Source organism: Calypte anna, chromosome 12 (genome assembly GCF_003957555.1).
Source record: "Calypte anna isolate BGI_N300 chromosome 12, bCalAnn1_v1.p, whole genome shotgun sequence".
Lineage (NCBI taxonomy): Eukaryota > Metazoa > Chordata > Aves > Apodiformes > Trochilidae > Calypte > Calypte anna.
In genome coordinates this window covers 16,954,893-16,978,301 of record NC_044258.1, presented here as the reverse complement: position 1 = coordinate 16,978,301, position 23,409 = coordinate 16,954,893, and the positions used below count along the sequence as shown (strand labels likewise).

Sequence of the window (23,409 nt, the reverse complement as noted above, 5' to 3'; positions counted from 1 at the left end):
AAAATCATCTAAATCCCTTCAGCACTAAGTTGGCTGCTTCTGGCAGGAAGACAAATCTAGCACCACACAGCAGGCAGGCAGGCAGAGTGCACTGCTCATCCTTGCAGTTTTGTCAGTGTATGGGAATGCTGGACATCAGCAGAGAGCCAGGGAGCCGGCCGAGAGCTCTCCTCCTCCTGGGTGCCTGAACCCTGCTGCTTTCACCCCCCCGGTGGGAAGACACAGGTAAAAATAGAGAAATGCTTTAGTTAACTGGCTTCAGTGGAAATAGAAAGCAATTAGGAGAAGCCCAGACAGCTTAATCTTATTCCTAGCAGGCAATGGAAATAAACCACAGTGTACGGGCTGATGGCTGCTGTATACATAATACCCTCAGGTAGTGTAACTTCCATGGGATTCTCTGCATTACAGCAAATAAATCGTTGCAAGTGACAGTAAAATGTCCTTTATTTTTTTTTTGGGGGGGGGGGCTACACTTTGTTCAAGTTGTCTTTATAAATATTTATCATTATTTACATGATTATGCAGCAGGCTTTGCAGAGCGACTTTGAACCACAATAAACAGACAGACTGGATGCCTCCTTTTTAGCCAGACTGTATCTATTCTCTGTGTTCTATGCATACATCTATTACCAGCATGCTAAGAGCTATCACTCATTCATTTCATAATGTAGTTTATAGTTACATTACAAAAGAATCTATCTACAAACAGCAACTATGCAATATTGATAAGGCATTTAGGAACAGAACATAAATTTCACGACCGAGGTATTACTAGTATCAATAATCCTCAGGAAAAAGTGTCTGTGTAAGTAATCACTATTTATTATAGCAGGAACCTAAACAGAGACTGTATTTCTATGGCAGAAACTTTCTCTAAAAGAACTTGACATCCCAAACTTCTTTTCTCCCCCCACAGATGTCAGAAGCCGAGACAGACAAGGTAAAAATCAAACCAGCAGAAAGTTTTGAACATGACAAGCAAAATATTTCTTGGCTGAGGAAAGGTAAGTTACATTTCTGAGTTATTTGCTGCTGGTTTGCATTCCAATATATGTCTCATTTAATAAATATTCTTAAGAATATTATTATTATTATTATTATTGTTCTTAATATTCTTAAGAACACAGGCTTAAATGTGGCCGGAAATTTCTACCACACACTTCCATAGCTTGACTACTATGAAATGGGCATGTATATTTGGTTACTGTACAAAAAGGCCTAGCTTACCAAATTTTAAATTGCCTTGAAAGCTCATTTTTTTCTGATATCTTTGCATTCTTGAGGATGTTTTGACATTACAAGCCAATTTTGACAGTACAAGCCATTTAGAAGTAGGGGCCATCCTAATTCTGATGAAAAGTTCGTACTAAATCAAGCTGCAAGTGAATTGGATGAATATTTGTTTGGTTTTCTCAAGCAGTAAAGGTCAACCCTTTGGAGTTGGCAGCGTGTTGCATGAGGATAAAGAAGCATCAGCTGGGAGCAGTTTGGGAAATAGAGAACCAGAGAAGTTATGCAAAACAAGTATAGGAGACCCATCCAGTTTCAAAGGCTGAAAAATGGCAGGTGTTAAGAATTTGTGGCATTTCACAAACTAAATTCTAGTAAAGACAAATTATGGTAAAGGTTTTATCACATAGGCCTGTACAGGTAAAGAGAGAAGGTCCTTGGGATGTATTTTTTGCTGAAAAAGTTGATTTGCCAAGATAACACAGAGCTTATTATGTCTTCATGTATGCTTATTGGTCAGAGAATAGTTACTTTATTGTATTTTATTCACACACAAGAACAACATGAATATTTAAATAGAGTCTCAAAGCAGAGACTTTCAAGGCAGAAGTGATATTAAATTAAATATCTATGGTTAGAAGAAAATTATGTTTCTTAATCAGAACAGATATATTTTAATCCTAAGGAAAGTATTTTGGGAACACTCAACAAGTAAACCATTAACTTAGGGTATTGAGGAAAAGGCTCATTTATAGCTACTGTTTTGTCATCTGCAAAACATGCATCACTCTTCCAAGGTCCTGTAGTTAATGGTACGTGAGATTCTTTGGCTGCAAAAGGAGCTGCAATAATGCAGGCCTAAATTAAAGGCTCTGCCTTGCAGTCCTCAGTGTTTATGCAGTACTGCAGAATGAGAAAAAAATCAGTGGCTGGAGCACAGCTGCCTGGCCAACACCAGGATTCTCTTGGCTGGACACCCAAAACCCTCTGCTTGCAAGGTGTGATATGGCTTGAGTAAAAAATCTGTAAGCAGAAGATTTGCAGTTTGAGAAGCCCAAAGATGGATGGAGTGATGGAGCTGAGAGAGCTGGGTCTGATCCTACAAGCGTTGTAGCTTGGAAAGAAAAATCCAGCTTGGAAACAGCAAACACTTTACTGAATTAAAGATAAATTGCATCAGAACAGAGCACAGGAGGTCTGCAGCCTTACAAAAGGGGTGTTAAAGGTACATTTTTATAAAGGAGACTTCAGCTGGTCTATATCTTTGAGGAGGATAAGGTCCTTGGAGTCCCATACAGTTATTTATCCTCTAGTCCAGACCTACTCCAGGAGCTGGGTGGCATCCCTCCCACCTGCACATTCCTGAGGTCATTTCACTTTAGTGATGTTTCTCCACAATGTTTTATATCTCCATTTCACAAGGAGAGACACCACCCAGAGTTTCCAGGTCATTAGTTAATTTTTTAGTGTTTTCTATTTGGAGAAGCCAATCTCCTCCAGCAATGGCCATTGTTCTAGTAGCACCTCCTCTCTATCAAGTGCCACAGATCAGAATTGGGCCTTGATGGTCTTGTACAGAAACTGAGCCAAGAAACAGATGAAATATCTCAGAAGAAAAGGCTATTTTCTTTGTGATAAGAAAATGGGTATTACTTTATCTTATATTCTTGCTTCTTTAAAATGTTGTGACTGGTTTGTTGTTTCTTTTTTGCTTTAAGCACTGCTGTGATACATGGTGGGTTTTTAGAATATGGTGAAGCAAATTGTCTGGAGCAGAAGCTTAAATGTTTAAATGTTTTAAAAATACCTCACGTATAGATTTCAGGCATTCCAATAAACAATGAATTGTGGGGAACAGACTTGTACTGTTTCCCTCAGGCACAATAAGAAGACTGTATGTTCTTTTAGCATCCAGTTTTAAAGAAAAGTTATTTTTATTCATGGTTTGGTATTGATTATTTGTTCCTTCTAAAAGAAGAAATCATGAACCACATAGTATCAGAAATAAACAAAAAATATAGAGTAGGCAGTGGCTTAAGCATCTTTCCTAGACTTTATTGTTTTCCTAATGCTTTGTAAATGCATGGACTGGTCCTGCAGTAGGTCAAAATCAAAATAAAGGTAACTATTAGTTTTTTGTTGACTTTCAACATTAGAAGCTGTTTAACCAGGAAAGGAGGCAGGGGGGGGTTTAATCTTACTTGCAGTCGTTTATCTTCTGCTTGTTCTGGAAAAAGAAATCTTTTTTCTGTCTCACCTCAAAAAGCAGAAATCAAAGACTCCTTCTGAGGGAAAACTTCTTCCACAAAGCAACACAGTAAGCAAACCAACCTTGTGAAAATTACTATAGAAAAATATAAGGCTGTGTGTATAGGGTGGTTTCTGATCATAACAGCAGGAAGAGCATCAATGGTCTTACTCATGCCTCTACCTCTCAGTAAGCCACTCACAGCCAGTGCTGGGCTCTCAGGCCCCTGTCACAAATGCAGCAAAAGACTGATGGGAATTAAAGATGACATGGAAAAAAAAAATGCTGCACAAGCCAGCAGATTGTTGGAGAGAAACAGCTACACAATCACAGCCCTAGACTGTGTTATTGAAATGGACATTGGCATATTTGCTTCCTCATTTTATTTGTTGCTCATCCTACAAAGCTTTTTTATTGATGGAGGGACTGAGCTCTTCTGTAGCTCCTAGCTGATGGAAGAAATATGAAAAAATAGAAATGTAAACTGAGAAGCAGACTGGTAAATGCATGCTCTGTATTTGTTAAACTTTAAGAAAGTCCTAAAACATCTGCCTCCCTCCTAAGACACTTAGCACTCAATTCTGGATGCAGTGAACATGAGAAAACATGAGTATTCATGGAGAACTAAAGAACAACCAATGGAACTTGAAGGTAACACTAAAGAAATGTCCTCTGTGTCCCCACTTGTCATGCACCCACCAGACATGCAACAAGCAAACCATCACACCCCAAGCAGCCTTTGGGGGCTCCTAATCAAACAGTTATAGGGTCCTGAAGTCTGGGAATTAAACAAGACATCTCTAGAAATGCAGCATCCCAGGGGTGAGTAACATCCCCAAGGGCTGACTCAGGGATGCTCCATGAGCCTCTTCCTTGTGGATGAAGGCTCTTTCCACCATGGTGGTGATTTAACTGCAGCTTAGCAGTTTAGATTAAATCCTTACAAACATTTAATCTCTTGGTATCACTCCATGATTAGAGCCATATGGACACATGGGAGCAGGCAGGAGCTTATCTGGCTGATATAAAGCTGTAAAAGGTGACACTGATTTTGCACAGTGGTCTGCTCATGATTTCTCCATCCATCTCAAATTCTAGGCAAAAGGTGTGAGGGGCAAATGCTGCCCTCCTATGGTTTCATCCAAAACTGGCCCCAGCAGCCCAAGGACACAGATCCAAGTTGTGCAGAAATGAAATTTCATTTTGAAGATATTTTCACACAAAGCCCTCCTGTTTTATGCTCCCCAGCTGTGTACACAAATGCCCTCCACATCTGACTTCCAGTGAAAAGTTAATGGAAAGGTTTCCTTGCTCTCTTGCCAAAAATACAACCAAAATGCTAATCTCAAGACTTGCACCATAAGAACCCCTTTCTGCACTAAAATTCTCATGAATCAGAAACATTTTTGTCTAAAACAAGTCTGTTTTCATTGTCTTGCAAATAATAAAAGTCTAGCCCCAGCTTCTTTAATCAGCTGCTCCAGACAGCAGATTTGCACTGTAGGGTGAAATTCAGCCCTGTACTGAGGGTCAGTACAAGGTCAGCACTTAAACCATAAAACAGGGCTTAAGTGGTAAATAGAGCCTCTGTCTGGGATTATGTTTCACCTCTCCAAGGGCTACAGTTCATATGAAAAGGGAGATTTACTCCTATCATAGACCTGGCTGTAGTGACATTATTCACATTATTCAAATACTACCTTCTTCCCGAGGTAATCCCATTGGGTGAGATTGTCCCACATTTCTTAGTGGTACATCCCAGAAATCCAGTATACAGGTTATTTCTAACTGTACCTCACAGAAACACCCCACACCCTGGTCCCAGGGCTATATTCCTGGGGGCAATAGCAAACCCATCCCATACTGCAGCATCCAAATGACTTTTTCCCCAGCACACTCCTCTCCCAGGGGCCTTAAGAGATTTTTACAAGTAGTAATGGAGCAGGAAGGACATAACACCATGAGTCTGGTTTTGCAGAAAGTTGTCCTTGGAGACACTCAGGGAATTGCCCAAACTTCCAGCTTTTCACCTGCTTAAAACCAGGTTTTTACTTCTTCTGTGATTATTCTCAGAAGAGCATTCCGACCTGACTTGCATCTCAACATTTATGATGAGATTTATGAATCCTAAATTTAGGATTTATGAATCCTAAATGACACTTTTAGGATTTCTTTCTAAAAAATCAGAAGTCAATGAATGCAATTTTACACACAGGCTTGGCCACTTGTTTCCTGAATTTTGCTGACTTGAGTCCAGAAGCTTTTTTCACTCTCTTCTTCCAGCCTGAATTGTCATTGGATTGAAAAGCTTTATAGAAGACTGATAGCAAAGAAATACCTCTTTGCTTCATGCAACAGAAAATGCCAAACATTTATAAAATGAATGCTGTAATCCAAGCAGACTGCTTCCAGATAAGAACCATATAAAAAAAAATAAATTACAACCCACATTTAAAAACTGATGACAAGAATCCCAGGGGGCTCAAATTCCTGGAAGATGCCCTGTCAGCTTCAGGACTATGACCAAATGAATTAATCAAGACAACCTTTTCTTTAAGTTGTAAAATAGCAGATTTAAAGACTCTCTTCCAATGGACAGGGAGTATATGAAATCTCCAATGGTCCCAGCTCACCACTCCTAATTATAGTTTTATAAACTGAGTGGTCCTTGATCTTTGAACTGGAGACTCCTTGGAGATGTAAAACTTTGGATACTGCTACAGAAGTGGAATAACTGTACAGCAAAGAAAGAGATATTTCTCTAGGAGATAGGGTTAAGTTTAAAGTCACACTCCTATGCTGGATATTGACTGTAAAAATATATGGGAAATTTAGATTTGACTGCCTTAAGTGAATTTATTCCACAAAGGAAAAATCTCTTTCATTCAACCACCTGTGCTGGAGAAAGCCTGAAGCTGTTGTTTCATTCAGCCCTGGAAGTTCTCTAGACCAATTCTATTCTTTGCTAAATTGGGGCAAAATATTCAGAATTTTGCCCTCAGTTTTTTCACTAGAATTGAACAATAGACACTCACGAGTTGTTGATTTTCCCAGCAACATTCAAGTTAAAGCAGAATTCACATTTCCAAGGGCCTCCATAACACTTCCTACATCAGATAGCAAATTGGTGCACAGAAAACCTTGAGCTAAGGGTTAGGGCCAAAGTGAGGAGTAATCCCAACAAACCAGCAGAGCTCCACTGCTTTGCAAGATTTGTCACAGTATGTTTAAGTATGTTTAAGACAGACACCTATAAGCATCTTAGGGCATCAGGGATGCAGGAGAAATGAAGCAACGTGTCTCATTTTTAGCATATCAATTCATACAGGGTAAGGGTCACATGCCATGTTAGTCTCCTGAACTCACTAGAATAGGTATCTTGGGGGATGAAGACAATTCAGTGCCAATAAAAGTGATAAATATTTTTAAAGCTTCATATTTTCTAGTGTTTGATCATGTATCTGCTCCCTATTGTCACTGGCATTAGATACCAGCCCATATATCACTTTCACAAACTGGTTGTTTCTCTTCAAGATGGAAGCAGAGCCCAAGTTAACTTCAGTTTACTTTACCCCACATTTCTGAAAACTGAAAAAAAACCCTATATGTATTCCTGCTAATCTGGAGTAATGCAAATGTCTGAAGGGTTATTGCCAGTTTCTTCTGGAGGAATCATAGAATCATAGAATTAGCCGGGTTGGAAGGGACCTCAGAGATCATCTAGTCCAACCCTTGACCCACCGGAGCAGTTGCTAGACCATGGCACTGAGTGCCACATCCAGTCTTTTTTTAAATGTCTCCAGGGACGGAGAATCTACCACCTCACTGGGCAGTCCATTCCATAGCCTAATCACCCTCTCCGTGAAGAAATTCTAATATCTAACCTAAACCTCCCCTGGCACAACTTAAGACTGTGTCCTCTTGTCTTGTTGAAGGTCGTCTGTGAAAAGAGTCCAGTTCCCACCTTGCTACAGCCTCCTTTCAGGTAGTTGTAGACAGCAATGAGGTCTCCCCTGAGCCTCCTCTTCTTCAGGCTGAACAGCCCCAGCTCCCTCAGCCTCTCCTCATAGGGCCTGTGCTCGAGTCCCTTCACCAGCCTGGTTGCCCTCCTTTGGACCTGCTCCAGGACCTCTACATCCTTCTTAAACTGAGGGGCCCAGAACTGGACACAGTACTCGAGGTGTGGCCTCACCAGCGCTGAGTACAGTAAGCGGAAGTAAGGGAAGACAGCAAGACCTTTGAACCTTGTTGGGTATTAGATGTTTCAAAGCTATGAAAAACAGACATCTTAAACCTATTGACAAGCATTTCATTTATAGAACTTTTGTTTCCTTGATAGATGCTTGAAGGCAAGGTAATCATGGATGTAAGCAGTTCAGTGCCAGTTTTCAGAGCTGTTTTTTAGGCCTGCAAGATTACACACTGATACATGGACCCAGACTGCCAGTCACACAGGGGTGCAACAAAATCCTTTGTATTGGAGGGGTTCAATGAAACATTTAAAGATAACTAGACTATAAAAGAAAAAAAGAAGATCTTCCCTCTACTCAATGAATATTTACAATACTCTCCAAAAGAGAACTGCTCCTTAGTACTCAAAGTGCTAAATCTGGGTTGAATCCTGGGCATTCTGGATGTCTATTGCTTAGAAAGTATATTACAGGAGTAGTTTAGAAAAAGACCCAAAGTGGAATTATTTTAGATATTAATTGTTGATGGAGTCCAAAGGAATTCTTTTTCCATCTATTTTTTTTAAGAAGTATTTAGAACAGAAAGACACATTAAAAGTGACTGAGCCAAACGTCCACTAGTAAAATATTGAATATAAATCCCTTATCAGAACAGCTGAGTAATTAGCACCTAGTTTTAGGACTTCAGATCTGAGCTGAGAGCACAAGATTGTGTGAATGGACCCAGATTCACCCCTTCTACTCTTTACCATGGCTTGGAGATTCCCAAGTGTGTGTCTGATGGACTACTTAAAACTCATTGCTCCAGAAAAAGAGGATGAAAGGCAGGATTGTGGCTCAATTCCCATTTAGCTATCCAGTAAAAAGTGGAAAGTCTTTGACAGTGGTCTCAGCATTCCGGAGGGCAAGGTGGGATTTGAGCCCTTCCCAATCCATCATCTGCTCTCACTCACACAGGTGGGAAGGGATTAGAGCACATCCTCCTGAGCAGTATTTATTTGATAGAGATGTCTGCTGTCCCCTTAAACTAAATTAATTTGTATTTTAAAAGGAGTCAAACAGTCTCTTAAGGTCTCCTGATTATAGTCTCATTCTAATTTCAGTCTTTAATCTGAATAAACACATTAGAAAGACACAGACACAATTAACTTAATCATAAATTCAGATGGATTGTTTATTATCTGTCTACTTAATGTGCTTATGATTGCAGCAGTTAAACATGATAATGTTTTCTTCTCTCACATAAATGAATATACACAGTACAGAAATATATGCAGGAAGAAAAATTTCTGCCTGAATATGTCAGCAGGCTCCAGAGACAGAGAAGGAGATGAACTACTCACTGTTGTGCTCTAGAAACCCCACAAACATTGCCACGAGAGTGTTGAGACATCTGGGATCCCATTACTGACAAATCAGGCTCCTACTGAAATGTCTACAAGCAGTTTCCAAAGAAAGAAAATGCTATTGCAACAAATGCTTGGCTATGGCATTGCACCTGTAATTTCAGAGGTGTTAATTTGGGGTAAATAATATCACCTGAGTTCTTGAGAGTAAACTCCAGGTCAAATCAATATCTTCCTACAGAAGCAAAGTCAGACATGGGATTTACAGTGGAGAGTTTTCTGTGTGGCCTTTGGAAAGGCAGCTGGTTTAAAGGGTTAAACCCTTTTAACACCAAATTGTCTGTTTTGTTCCATGTCCATGGCAACTGACACATGTGCCAAAGTGCTATCACATATCCACAAACAGTTGGATGCCAAAATTAAAGTTGGAATAGGATTCTTCCTGTTCCCACAGCACATTGAAAGTAAATAATTATTTCAGGCATGCGTTAAGTTAGTGATTATGACTCAATTAGGCTTTTCTCTATCATTAAACTAATTTTTTAATGGCAGCATAATATCCCAGGATGAAGTTATATTTGGCTTTGGAATATTCAAGTTTTAGCTAAACTTCAAACACATTCTGCTTTTTTTTTACTCCCAAACAAGAATCGTTTATCATCTTTGCTGCCTCACTTTTGGTTCCCAGATAAAGCAACCCCAACCTTGATGTTCTTATTATGTAACACTAAAGCTAAATTCAGCCTGGTGTTTCCTATCTCTGGCCTTCCCAGGCTTTCTGACAGCCAGAAAAAGGGTCTTGGAAATTAACTTCACTCTGTTAACCCACGCTTCAGGCTGGCCCTCTGCATGACACTCACTTTTACTACCAAGAACTTATTTCTAAGCTGAGATGAGCTGTAGGAAAGCAGAGCACATCCTTAGATAATTACAATTTTATAGGACTGCTCTATGGAACATCTATCAGATGCTGTTCTTTCAGCTTTCCACCTTGTGAGCTGCACTACCTCTGCACCCTCATTGAATACCAACACAGTCCAGTATTAAACTAAACCACAGCTCCTCTCATTGGTTAACAGAAGCCTGATATGCTGGGCAATCCACACTGGAAAATGTAAACCAGTTCTGATTTTAACTCAGACCAAGCTTGGGTTTAATGCCTTCCAAGGCTGTCCTGTAGATGTGTCACCTACATTGACTGCTGGTCCTAAACTGGCATCATGTTCAGTCAGCAGTCCTGATGGAAAAGAGTCAAGTGTGAAAATCCTTGGGTGAAGTGGAAGATAAAAGAATGGAAACACAAAAGTAAATCAAAGCCTTTTCACTTACAAAGCTGCAACCAAATTTGTAATCTTCTTCAGATAGTTTAAATGATCACTATTTTAAAATATTGCTGCTATTATAAAACACCACAAAAATCTAGCATGAAGTAGTTGAAATATGTCAGTTAGCTTTCAGCTAAACAGTGATTTATTTTTTTATTCCTAGTGTATTTATGATTTAAATGAATATATAATCTATGAGTTTCACTCTGGGTAATAAAAATTTAGTATTTATTTCTATCAGAACACCCTGAGCTTATAGTAACTTTGGGCTGCACTTCTTGTCCCTTCTACCTGGAAATATCCTCTCCCAAGCTGCCTGCTTTTACATTGCACAGGAACCCAGAGACAGACTCTGCAGACACCCTGATGAACCTACCAGAATGACCCCCAAGTCAGCAGCTTTGGGGTGACTATTTTTGGCACAGCCCATGTAGTTTATGCAGGTAAATGACAGCTGAACCAAGCAGCAAGATAGATGTTATGAATAATATTCTTATTGTGAAGAAATTATTAAGAAAGGCTTTGTGACTTTATGTAAATACACACAAGCTGGCTTCACCTACACTTCTCTGAGAGCTCATTCCACAGATGGACACCCAGAACTCAGATTTTCCCTGGCTCACAACTTGGTCCCAGCTTTATGATTAGCCCCATCCCAGCAGAGACAGTGATTGCTAAGCAAAGGAAGTCCAAACAGCACTGGAAGCTTCCCCAGTTCTTGCTGGGAGGGAACTACCAAGAGTTGCAGAAGGATAGTACAGTCTCCATACCTTCAAATCTTTTCATGAAAAATAAATAAAATATAAAACTAAGCAGTGGTTTTTACAGTATGACACAGCAGTATTACTTGCATTAGGCCAATTTACCACTTATGATAGCAGTAATAGCACTAAAAGCCAATAAAAGTGGTCTGTTCGTTCAGAGATTGGCTTTTATGGCTTATTCTAAATATTATCAAGTGAATCAAAAGCTGTCATTATAGTGTCTAAAAAGCCTTCGTACCTTGTAAGCAAACAGTGTGACTTTGACAAATAATCATTAATATACCTGTGTGAGACCAGGGCTAAAAGAGAAAGAAAGAGGAAAACCCAATATTTCACTTTACATAAGCCATTAAGACCGTTACAGTTAAATTTCACAGAAAATAAAACAGTTTTATATGTAAAATGTCATGGCTTTTTTTTCTTTAATCTGTGAACATACTTTTTTCATAAAACAGAGTCTTGCCAAGTAACTGAGCAGTGAATGGATGATCTATAATGATACATTCTCATCCATTTTGGGAAAGCATCAGATGTCTAGAGAGTCCCTTTTGGGTCAGCATCTAACCTAACCAGCCCTTGGCTCCCATCCTCCCCCAACACCAACACCCCTCCTTCTTCTTGATTCACAAGAGAAGGTGTTTTCATCTGGAGCTAGAAAGGCACAATTTAATTTATCTGCTGTCTCATACCTGGCCAGGTCCTCTTGTGAGAAACTTAGAGGAGCAGAGGAAAGGTTCTGCAGCTCTCAGGTGCATTCCACCCATCCCCTGTCCACCTGAATGTGGGATGTCCAGAGAAGAATTCTCTTTGGTATGAAGGACAGATCTTAGAGATACAAGATTTCCTCCTCCCAGCATTCTCATTGCTGCCCAGCACTCCCAGGGTAAATTCTCTTCAAAGCTGCACAGCCCAAGTCAAAACCATTTGCCAATTTTGGTCTTTGAACTTCTTGAATGGCACTGCCCAGCATGAAGCCACCAACAGTGGTTCAGGATGGGTCAGGATGAAGATCTGGGCTTACCACTGGTGCTAGGACAGCTGCTACTGGTGATGTCAACAAAAGGATTTAGGTCCTCCAGTTCTTCTCAGCATCCCACAAGGATTCTGGCCTCACACCTGCAGGACTTCCTCAGCTACCAAACAAACCACAGTGACTTCTTGGCCACATCAGCACAATCCAGGCTCTAAAATATTGGGAAAAACATGTAACTGTGTCCCATGATGTGGGACAAACCAGATGCCTCAGGCACCATGTGGTCACATGTCAGGTCTCATGCATTGAGGACAAACCTTGGGCACTTGGCTCAAGCCTTTATCCTCCCCCAGCAAGTGATGTGTCTCAAGGACCTTTCTTGCCTCTTGCTATTTACAGTTTTGGGGGCCCCTCTGGAAGCACAGGAATCTGGGGTGATTTCCACTGAGGGGGTTATGTGATACCCCAGGCAGCTGCATGGAGCATAGGGGGTGGCAGAAACACATGGTCCTGCACTGCCAGGGGAACTATTCCCCCAAAACAGCCCTTTAAGGGCCCCAGGTGTTTTGCACACAATTTATGTGAGCAGAAACTTAACAGACCTCCCATTCCAAGCTATTGCTTTTACCCCCAAAACACCGCATTAATGGTGAGTTAAAAGGATCCCAGAAAGCTACACCAGGTTCTGTCTGAGTTATCCTAAAGAATGGTAGGAAACCTCTGAGGAAGCCTCTGCATTCTTGCATTTATCCAAGAAAAACTGTACATAATTCTAGAAAACTATACCAAATAGTTTCTTCCCTAAAAATATTATGGGCTTCAATATTTCAACCCAAGGAATGAAAAAGGGGGTAAGAACAGTTTATCTGCTCACAAGAACAAATGGGCTTTGGTCTGCTTCTATCTCTTCTTTCATTCAGAGTCTAAAAACTCCCAAGCTCCCTTTCAGACCCAGTACATAAACTGAACATCTGCTTCTCCATGCTCAGGCAGGTCTAGAAGGTCAATAACCAAGGTCTACAGATCATAAGATGCTCATGGAAATGAATCAAGCAACTATTACTCTTCCATTTTCCAACAACAGTATTTTTCAATGCTTATTTCAGTCCCAAGCATTCCTATAAAATGGAAAGAAAATATTTTCTAAGCACAAAAGTTGGAGTGGTTTGGCCTGTTTACTTTTCATATTGTGGCTCTGCAATGCATCTATTCATCACACTCTTGTATTATTTTCCTCAAGGGTTTAACCTCCCCATACTTTTGACCCACACTCATCTCTTTCTCACATAAAAATTCTTTATTATTGATGAAGAAAATCAGAGCACAGGACTCCATGGGTTGCTGTACAGACTGAAACAACCTGTGCAACACTGGCAAAAAATAATTATCAGATCCTGTTCTTTTGACCAAGATTTCAAGATCAAAGTCACTAGAATTGACCTTGTGCTTGAAGTGAGGCTTGTGCTTAGATGAGTTGCTGAATCTGCTTCTGATAGAAGATGAGGAATTCCTTGGCCTAGATTAGAGGCCACATCTTGGATCCAATCTTGCTCTGTTTCTAATTGCTAGTGTAGCCAAGAAACCCTATCCTTCCCTCCACTGGAGAGACCACCTGGAGAAATACATTTTTCCTCCTCTCAAACTTTGCACAAGAGCCCAAAACTTGGCTTAAATATAATACATATTTTCCATTTCCCCCACTCTAATGAGAAGCATTTATATTTTTTACCTGTGTGCACTGTGCTTTGTTAATGGAAAATTTTTCCAACACTGCATGGTAATGGACTGTGGGATTGTATATTTATTATTCTCAAGAGCACTGTGTGGACTGTACCACGAAGTTACAAGCAGACTGGTAAAACAGAGTTTGAATTTTGGCAGGGGATCTCTTCCAAATCTGCATTTACCTCTGCTTTAAAACTTTATGCAGGCTGAGCTATGGTTTCTTTGGTCATTTGTGCTACAAAGCAGCTGCAAGGAGCACCCTGTCAAAACTCAGGTGGCCAAGGACAAGAGTTTTGAGCAGCTGGCCAGCATCCTTTGTTGTATGATATAGAAAAAAAGTGCTATATTGAGAGATAACAGCAAAAATTGTTAGACATGGTGTGCTGCTCCTACTGGTAGTAGAAAAGCTCTTTGCCCATAGAGATTGTATTTAGACCCAGTGATGTCTCAATCTGAGTTTACATGGATTTTTGCACAACAAAGGCTATCATTTTAAGATGAAGAAGTCTGCTTTTCTCCCCCAAGGGAAAGTTGTGCAAGTTTCATGGCTTTGCCCTTTGTAATATCCTGAGTTTGTCTGCAGCAAGAAGAGGAAATAAAAGCTAATGGAAAGAGACTTTTCTTCTTGGATCAAAACTGCACACTTCCAAGAACGTTTTGTCAGGCTGTACTCATAAATACTTAGAAGAAACAATTGCTAGGTCAAATGATTTGTAGTGTCGAGCTCCACACAGCCACTTTATTTTTTCCTAATCAAATAAAAAAGGAAAAAAAAAAAAAATCACAAATTTCTGCAGGTAATTTGAGAGTCTCAAATCTTTTCCAGCTATTACCACTGCAACAGCCTATTTACCCTGAGAAAGTGATTAATAAGAGTGGAGGTGAAGCAATTACTTAGGAAGTGTGAAATTAATTCTCAGATTTGGACATTAGGAACACACTCCAGAGTGAACCAAATGAAAACTGATCCCAGAGTGTTTTTAAACTTCAGAACAATTCAGATCACAGTTTTTCAGGCTTGTTTCATCTTTCCCTATGCCACCACTTCTGAAATTGAGGCATTTAGAGCCATTGTTAAATTAGAGACATTATATATATTATATATATATATGTAATATTCTAAATATTCAGCTTCCTGAGTAGCCAAGACCCTTGACTGCAGGTGCCAGTGCCCAGCACTTCTGAATGAAAAAAAGCAAAAAAGCTCTGCACTTTTTCAAGAAACAAAAAGCAATAATTATAGCACCCAAAATTAGAAGCTCACAAGCTTGCACAGGGCTGCCATTGATTTTACTGACAGAAAGGCTGAGCCTGAATAAAAACGTTGGTACAGAATTAGTACTGACTTCCCCTAATTCTCCATCTCATTTTCTGCTATTTGTTTTATTACTCTTCCAGTTCTTCCCCCCCCCCCAAAAAAAAAAAACCAAAATCAACCAAACAAAAAAACCCCCAAACCAAACAAAACCAAAAAAAAAAGACAAAAAAAACGCAACAAAAAAACACAAAACGAAAGAATAAAAACACAAGTGGCATTATATTTCTACAAATTATTGTCTAGGTTGTATGATGCTCATTCCAATCTTACATTTAATTTTATGATCTCTGGACTGCAAGACTAGAGCTTAGATTTTAAACCAACTCAACTTTTACTCCAAAACCACAACATTTTGCAGATTGCAGATTTGGTTTGTCTACATGGTGAAAGCTCTCACATATCCACTGACTATTGGAATTATTGTGTGATCTCTTCAGCTTCTAATACATATTAATTGGTAAAATACAAAACGGTTCAAATAAATAATTGTGCAGACTGAATAAAAAAGCAATTTAAAGTTTTTCCCCCCTTACTGGAGACACTTTTTACAGATAGTTCTTTTAAGTAGTCTTAATAGTATCTCTTTAGTATTGCCATTAAAATTCAGAGTTCAAGAGCAGAGCAAATTTACATCTGTTAAAATAATGGAATTGACACTGATATTACATCATTGCTATTTTAAATAATCATTCTTCATCATTTTGAGCTACTTGCTTTAAGTTGCAAATAAAGGGCTTGTTCCAAAGATGGCAAAACTGCCTTTGGCTTCCAGGGAGCAGCACCTTGCTTTAAAGGCAGAGCCTCTGGTGATTTGCAGTGGGGTTTGACTGCAAAGAATAGAATCATAGAATCATAGAATCATAGAATCATAGAATAGGCTGGGTTGGAAGGGACCTCAGAGATCATTGAGTCCAACCCTTGATCAACTACCGCCACAGTCACTAGACCATGGCACTGAGTGCCATATCGAGTGGCTTTTTAAATGTCTCCAGGGACGAAGAGTCCACCACCTCCCCAGGCAGCCCGTTCCAATGTCTGATCACCCTTTCTGTGAAAAAATTCTAATAGCCAATCTGAACTTCCCCCGGCACAATTTAAGACCCTGCCCTCTTGTCTTACTGAGAGTTGCCTGGGAAAAGAGACCAACCCCCCCCTGGCTCAGAACAAATCCCTCCGAAGGAAAAATGACTGACAATGGTTCTGTGAGGTCCAGATAGACAGAATGATTGTGTTGGACAAACCTGTTCACAAAACTCTCTGAATTCCAAGGTAGTAACAGTTCTGCTTCGTTTCCCAAGAATTCAGCGTTGAATAGAGGAGTTTTTTCCCATTTTGGTGCAATTTTGTCATTTTCCTTCCTTAATATTTTGGGAGAGGTGATCTGAAGAGAAGCATGATGGCAACCCTCACAAGTCCCCTTCTCCTGGGAGAACATCTGAAGTTTCAGTAAAATTACATAAGTGTTCTTATAGGAAGAATTCAAACTGAACCTAAAAGACTTCAGATACACTACACACAGATGGAAAACCACCTTGTAAGTGAACCAGTGCCCTCCTCCCCCTCACTGACAGAAGAAAATGAAGCAAGGATTTTTAAGTATAGAGGATAACTGAGACTAAAACTGGAGAGAAAAAATATGCTTTTTACTGTCCATTTAACTCTCTAAAGTTTTGTATGTGGCTATTCCAAGAATGCCTTTGTGGTCTTAAAAAATAAAAATAAAAAAAATGTGTACACCTCATTTGTAAAATTGCCACAATTCAGCTACTCCTGTTTTCAGGGATAGGAACATTTCATCTTTACCTCTACTGAAATCTAGTTTGACACATTTCAGACCATAGCAGAAATCCCCAGGCACTGCAGTTAACTTTCTACTTACTTATTACTAGAATCTGTTGAACATTTACTGGACAATAACCACCAGCTGAGTCTTAACCAGAATTTTGCCCTGCAATATAAGGCCTGCAAGATGTTTTCTGGGAACCAGAGAACTTTATTAGCTCCATCATAAAACCTGAAGCTGAATCAATCCCTTGTTCTATCATCACTGGCACTGCCTATTGCAACTAAAATACCCATCAAACCTTAGTCAATGCAGGTCCTAAATGAAATAGGAATTGCCTTGATGTCTTTAAGAGCAATTGGATTTTTAAAAAAAAACACACAAGAGGACAAAATGTGACCCTTCCCATTACAAATAATACTTTTGTAAGCAATTCACTATTTTTGTGGATTTCCAGCCATGCTAATAGGAGGAAACAGCACACACCTGACATGGAGCACCAGCTCTTGGCACAACTCCACAGCACTGGGGGAAGGAGAAATATTCAAATATGCCAGTCTAGCCCTGTTTAATTAAACCTATAAACATTAGAGACTATTTTTATATTATAAATATATAGCCCAGATTCTTCGTTCCAACACTATTCTTTTCTAACACTCAAACCAGCTTATCTGAAGATTTCACAAAGCTGCAGAAATCTTCATGGGAAGAAATATGTTCTCATGTAATCTACTTTTTGGCTTTCTGTGCTGTGACAACAGAGGCTGGCCCAGTGTTTCTATATATGAACACTTCTCAGGTAGCAGAACAGCTACCACAGATTGCTTGGCAGCTGCTTGAGGATGAGGTGAACAGAAAGTAAAGCAAAAGGTTTTTGTTTTTATACTTTTTCATCAAGAACATCTTGGCCAAGCCATATTTGTAAAAGATAAAAAGTGAGGAAAAGGGCAAACTGAGGGAAAATGGAATCTTGTAGTATTTTTGGAGCATGAAATGGAGAAATTGGTTTTGAACTTGAACAGGTTAAACGTGGAGTAGAATAAAAAAAGAACAAAGAGCTGGATAGAAACATCGTTTTCAGGATAAGTATTTTACATTTGTTACATTTTGTTAGTTCCAAAATTCTTTTAATTAAATAATTTTTGAAAAGGGAATATTAAAATATAGAACTTAAATGCCAATGGAAACATATTGTAAGCATGATACATTACCAGCCAGCCTACCATTGCTAGAGTAAGAAAAACCTACTGCACTTAAAAGCATCTTTTGCTTTCTAATATATTTTTTTCAAAGATCTTTTTTTTTTTTTAATAGAGCAGCTATTAAGAGAAACTAATTATGATTTCATTTTGAAGGGCCTGGATTTTCTCTTACATGTATCATTCTAACTCAGGAGTAAGCCCATTCAAGCAAATGAGATGAGGTTGGTTTGAGCAAATTTAAATGGGATCAGAAGCAGGCCCCAGGATATTTATGGATGGAGTGAGTCATTTTGGTTCTGGTTGGATGATTACATCAGCAGAGAATTAGTCCATCACCATGCAGGGCCTCAGGCTCCTTTGTCTTATAGGACCACACTTCAGGAAACATTGTGTGGAGTTCACCACTATTTCACTACCCTAAAACACGATGGAAGAACTGAGCCCCCAGCCCTTTATACTCTCTGTGCATTGAATACAAAGAAGATGCCCTTGCTTAAACCAACAAATCACCTGCTCTTTTCTTCCTTAGGCTGTTAACCTACTAAAACTTTCATACAAGCTATTTTAAGACCTGTTTCACATTTCAAATATTAAGTAACCGTGGTTATAAAACAGCCCATACTCTTTTTCTGGCATCACATTCAAGAAGTAACTTTTCTTCCATGGGTCTCCAGTGACACATTTACAGACATGGCAAGGAGAAATAGGTAATGTAAATTTGCATACTCAAATTCTCTCTACACCAGCTGCAGTTCTGGGAGAAACCTTTGGCACTCGAAGTCTCCAAGCAGTTTGCAACAATCTCTGTGTCAAAGTAAAACAAGAATGCCAGACTTAACTATTATTCCCTTTTTTTAGGCACACACCAGGTCTGGTGATGCTACAACATGTGATCCATCCATCTTATCTCTAAGAATAGGCAATACCAGCTAGAAAGAAGCCAGCTCAAGGAATGTGGTGAGCTGCCCTGAGTAGATAGAACAGATTATGAGGGGAAAAAAACACACCTGGAAAGTCTCCAGCACTCTTCTGAGTTCCCAAGAAGTTTTTTCCCCCATGGCAATGACCTCAAGGCTAATTAGAGGCAGAAAACCAAAATGGCAGCCTATAAATCCCCCAGGCACCAGGTGTTTACCAGGAAAATCTGTTCCCCAGCCACACGCTGTCTCCATTCCCAACGTTTCCCTTGGGTATCTGTCCTACCAGACACAAAAGTTCTCACTTCTGAGAAACAGGGAGGATTAAACCACCTTCAAAGTGGAGAAAAAAAAAAGTGTGGCTGCTTCTTGGATCCTGAAACTGAGAATGACAATGATCTTTTACACCAACTTCTTCATGCTATAGGCAGCCACAGAGCATCAGGTTCTCCTGCTCTCCTTTCCCAGAGCATCCAGTGGTCCACCAAGGACACCAAGCTGGAAAACACTGGGTTTAAATCATTCCCAGAGCAGTTTGCCTTCCTTAAATTACACCTTTTCCTCAAGGTATGTAGCCATCTAGCTTTGCAAGTATCATGGGTTCATGGTCATGTTATTCTTTGCTAATACTATGTAGAGTTTCTCTGCATCAAGTGGTGTAAAAGAGGTCTGCTCCATAATATATCTTACAGGCAGCTCTTCTCCTATCTAAATCCCAAGGATTTTTTTTTTGGGAAAAAGAGAAGACTACATATTTATTCAGAAATTAAATAAGATTAACAATTTTAAAAGTAATTTACAAATAGCAATCAGCCTCTGCAATGAAGGTCAAAAGAAAAAGGGCACATTAGCAATTGAATATCTTCCCTCCCTTTAAAGTTTTAATTCTGCATACCTGGTAATAATGGGAAATATCCTTCTTCAAGAGTAGCATTTTCAAAAATTGGTAGGATCCTTTTGCTAATTCTAATCTTCTTTTAATAAAATAATTTGTTAAAAAGGATTATAAAACCCATGAAAATGGAATGCCAATAGAAATGTCCTGCCTATACAATAAATAGTTAATGTATTTTCTAAATGAATGATTTAAAATAGCTATTAAAGTAAAGAGAATGAGCTTATGTTTCTAGTAATGACTTCCCTGCCTCGGAATGAAATCTGTAAATCCCTGATTGCAATTTCACATCCCTAAAGAACAAGCAGTCCTGGGACTCATGCTTATTGCCTTTATCATTAATACGAGCACACCACATCTGCGATTTTTATATCTCTGATTTGAATATTTAGAGTTACACTTGTGTATGCTTTATATCTTAAATCTCAGTTCTTCTGTCACAAAAATAAAGCTCTCCTTCAACAAGGCTTTTTTGTATGTACATGCATACATGTATACACAGACTTCCAGTACAACTAGAATTTTATTCATAAGAGTGCATAATGATTCAGGCTGTGATTGTTAATAAAAATGCATTTCTAACCATCAAATTTGAGTCTATTATTCTAAGTTAATTGCATTTGCCCTAAAGAGACTTGCGACTGGCTGTCAGCCTATTTATGTCAGTTCCATTTTATTCATCAGTCAATCTTGTCTCCTTTTTTTCACATCCCATATATTGATCAAATAGATTTGTTAGCATGCCTCTGCAGCTTTAAAAAAGTTTGTTATTTGTCAGGTTTATTTGATTACTCTATTAACGTGCGTGCTATCTTAATTGTTATTTCAATGGAAAAGAAATGCCCTTTGATAGTCCCACCAGATTCCTGTTAAATATAATCCATATAACAAGTTAGTGGATGGAGTGAATGTGGTAGGAAAACAAACACATGAAGCCTATTTTAAAAGGTGGCATTAATCTGCAGCTGTATTGTGCTTGATCCAAAAGACAGGAATAGAAATAAGTATAGTGTGAAACAATTCTGATAAACATCAGTGCCATATCATTGCTTATCATACTAGGGAAAAAATACTTTAAGAAAAGATGCAAGATATAAAATAAACTGAGGTCATATCTGGAAGAGTGGGTTTTGTGGTTAAGTGTGATATGGAACAATATTATGTACGGCTTCAGAACACTTAAAATTAAGCTGCAAGCAAAGCCAGGGGAAAATGCTGTGTTACATGGGGCAAATTTTTTATAGGGAGAGGGAAAAGACTTTTAGAAAGGTATTTATTAGATCAAAAGAAGCTTCTAATCAGGCAGCTTCTTCCTCTGTGAAGATACAATACAGTTCAGGGAAATAAATAAGTTTAACTAGATTAAAATGGAGCAACATCTTGTGCACATTAGTCACTCAGTTCTGGTAATGATTTCATGAAAACACAATTTTTACCCCAGTTTTCTCAAAGGAGAGAGTGATGTAGCTGGTTTTTCCCCAGTGAATGTCTCTGAAACCTGCCTTTGATACCTTCATTAGCAGTAAGACCACAAATCCCTGGCTTGTTGCTTAACGTTGAATTTGAGATCTCCCCAGGTGGTACCTGAGCTTACACAGGGTCAAAAATAAGCACTATGGGAAATCAGCAATAATGTTCTTACCATCTCATCTAAAAAAAAAAGTTATGAGAAGTCCACGTGTCTTAAGATAGTCACTCAAGATACAGAAGTATTGATTTAATCAAAAATGCAGTAATCTGCAACTTGTGATTTAGCTTAAACAGTGACCAACCCAGGGCTTTCCAAAACTGGAATGTGAAATTACTGAAGTTTTACAAATTTCTTGTGAAAAAGCAAAGGTCTTTCATGTCATCAGCCAGTCATAGTCGTTGTACTAGTTAATATTAGTCACCTAAAAGCTTGATTTCTGGTCTGGGTAATTCTCTATATTTGTCTGTAGCCAACTGCAGAGGGATTGGGTGAGAACAGGGCCAGAACAAGTTTCTCAGACGGGAATATTTTCCCAGCTTATACTCTTCTGGCAAGACAGGATGACTTGCCAGTAGGTCGATCTTGTCTCTTCTGTTCATTATTGTAGGAGTTTAGACCAGACTGAACACCTATCACACCTTCTACAGCTGATGGCCACCACCACCCTAAGGGGGAACCTACTTCATTATAGCAGGAGAGTTTTTAAACACCTTTACCTACTCATGAATGCTTCAAATGGGCAACTCCTAGATTATTATTTTTCATCTGGAACCTCTTTTAACAGTATTTCATCCCAAACAACCATACTAAAGCTTCAGATGCTTGAAAATAAAGCTGAAATTGGCAATTGTCCTGGAGCAGTTAGCAACACTCCTGCAATTCAGAAGCATGAGGCGTGATGATAGTTTCAATCTAAACTGTTATGACCAGCTAGGATGGAATATAAACAGGAACAGATGAGAAGAATACAGCCTCAACATTTGAGACAACAAAGAAAGAGTGAAATGATTGCTACATAAGACATGTCAAAGACCTCCCAGAAAAACAGGCATAAAAATCCCCAATAAAAAGGCTCAGCAAGAATTCTGTCACACCCCCTAATCCTCAACAGACTTTAACAAGATGTTCACATGAGCCAGAGATTGTCTCCTTCCCCAGAAGACAAAAGGCACAGAAAACAATACTGTCTAGCACAGGATTATGAGGCAAGAGAGAGATAAAAAAGATTCCTTAACCTTACAATTAGAAAGCCCAACTCTCCAGGCAAAAGGATAATCAGAATCAGACCGCCAACCTGGGTCTCAGTAATTGCTGCATCTTTCTTTACTCTTTGAGAACTGATATATTTTTCTAAAGATTTTCTTTTAATATATTGCCACCCCAAGAAAGGTTTGGATGGCCACTTAACTACAAGACAACTGCTGCTATCAAACTACAATTCAGCACACCCAGCAATGGCCTTTTATTTCCCATTCTTTATACTTCCACCACTGCCAACCAAGCAAAAATTAGATTACTAATACCCCTACCAACCTCCCAGTAAATTGTACTACTGAAAGCAAAATGATATGGAATACACTACTCTTCTAACAAATGATCAGCTTCTGATCCTAAACCAGACACACACACAGATTCTTCATGCCAAACCTGGCATAAGCGTGCGCTCCGATTAAAAAGGAAACAACTTAGTTGTTATAACGAGCATCTTTAGCTTTATTTGGTATTACTAATGCCATTAAACAGAAGGCAGGGTACTGGCAAGAGTAGAAAACAGACTTGGAGGGGGAGGAAGCCTACAGGCTGGAAAGAAACTACAGTTTCCAAAGTTTGACCCTCCTGCTGTAGCTAACTAGTGACCATAAGCTGTGAGAGCTGGAGAAGTTTGCTGCATGAAACTTGAAGACTCCAAAGCTGAACAAGACAACCACAAGACACTGAAAATTGCATTTACAGAGCCATTTATGAGTGAGTTAAATATGTATATTAATTTATAGACATGACTTCAGGGCCTAGTCATAT

General features: G+C 39.1%; 1 protein-coding gene across 1 annotated transcript in view; it reads left to right on the top strand.

Annotated features, from left to right (window-relative positions):
- Nucleotides 1-919: 919 nt before the first annotated feature.
- MDFIC2 (MyoD family inhibitor domain containing 2) overlaps nt 920-23,409 on the top strand; it is a 43,116-nt gene continuing 20,626 nt past the window's right edge. Inside the window, exon 1 of the mRNA XM_030458553.1 lies at nt 920-1,007. Coding sequence (XP_030314413.1) covers nt 920-1,007 — 88 coding nt within the window. The remainder of the gene's footprint in view (nt 1,008-23,409) is intronic.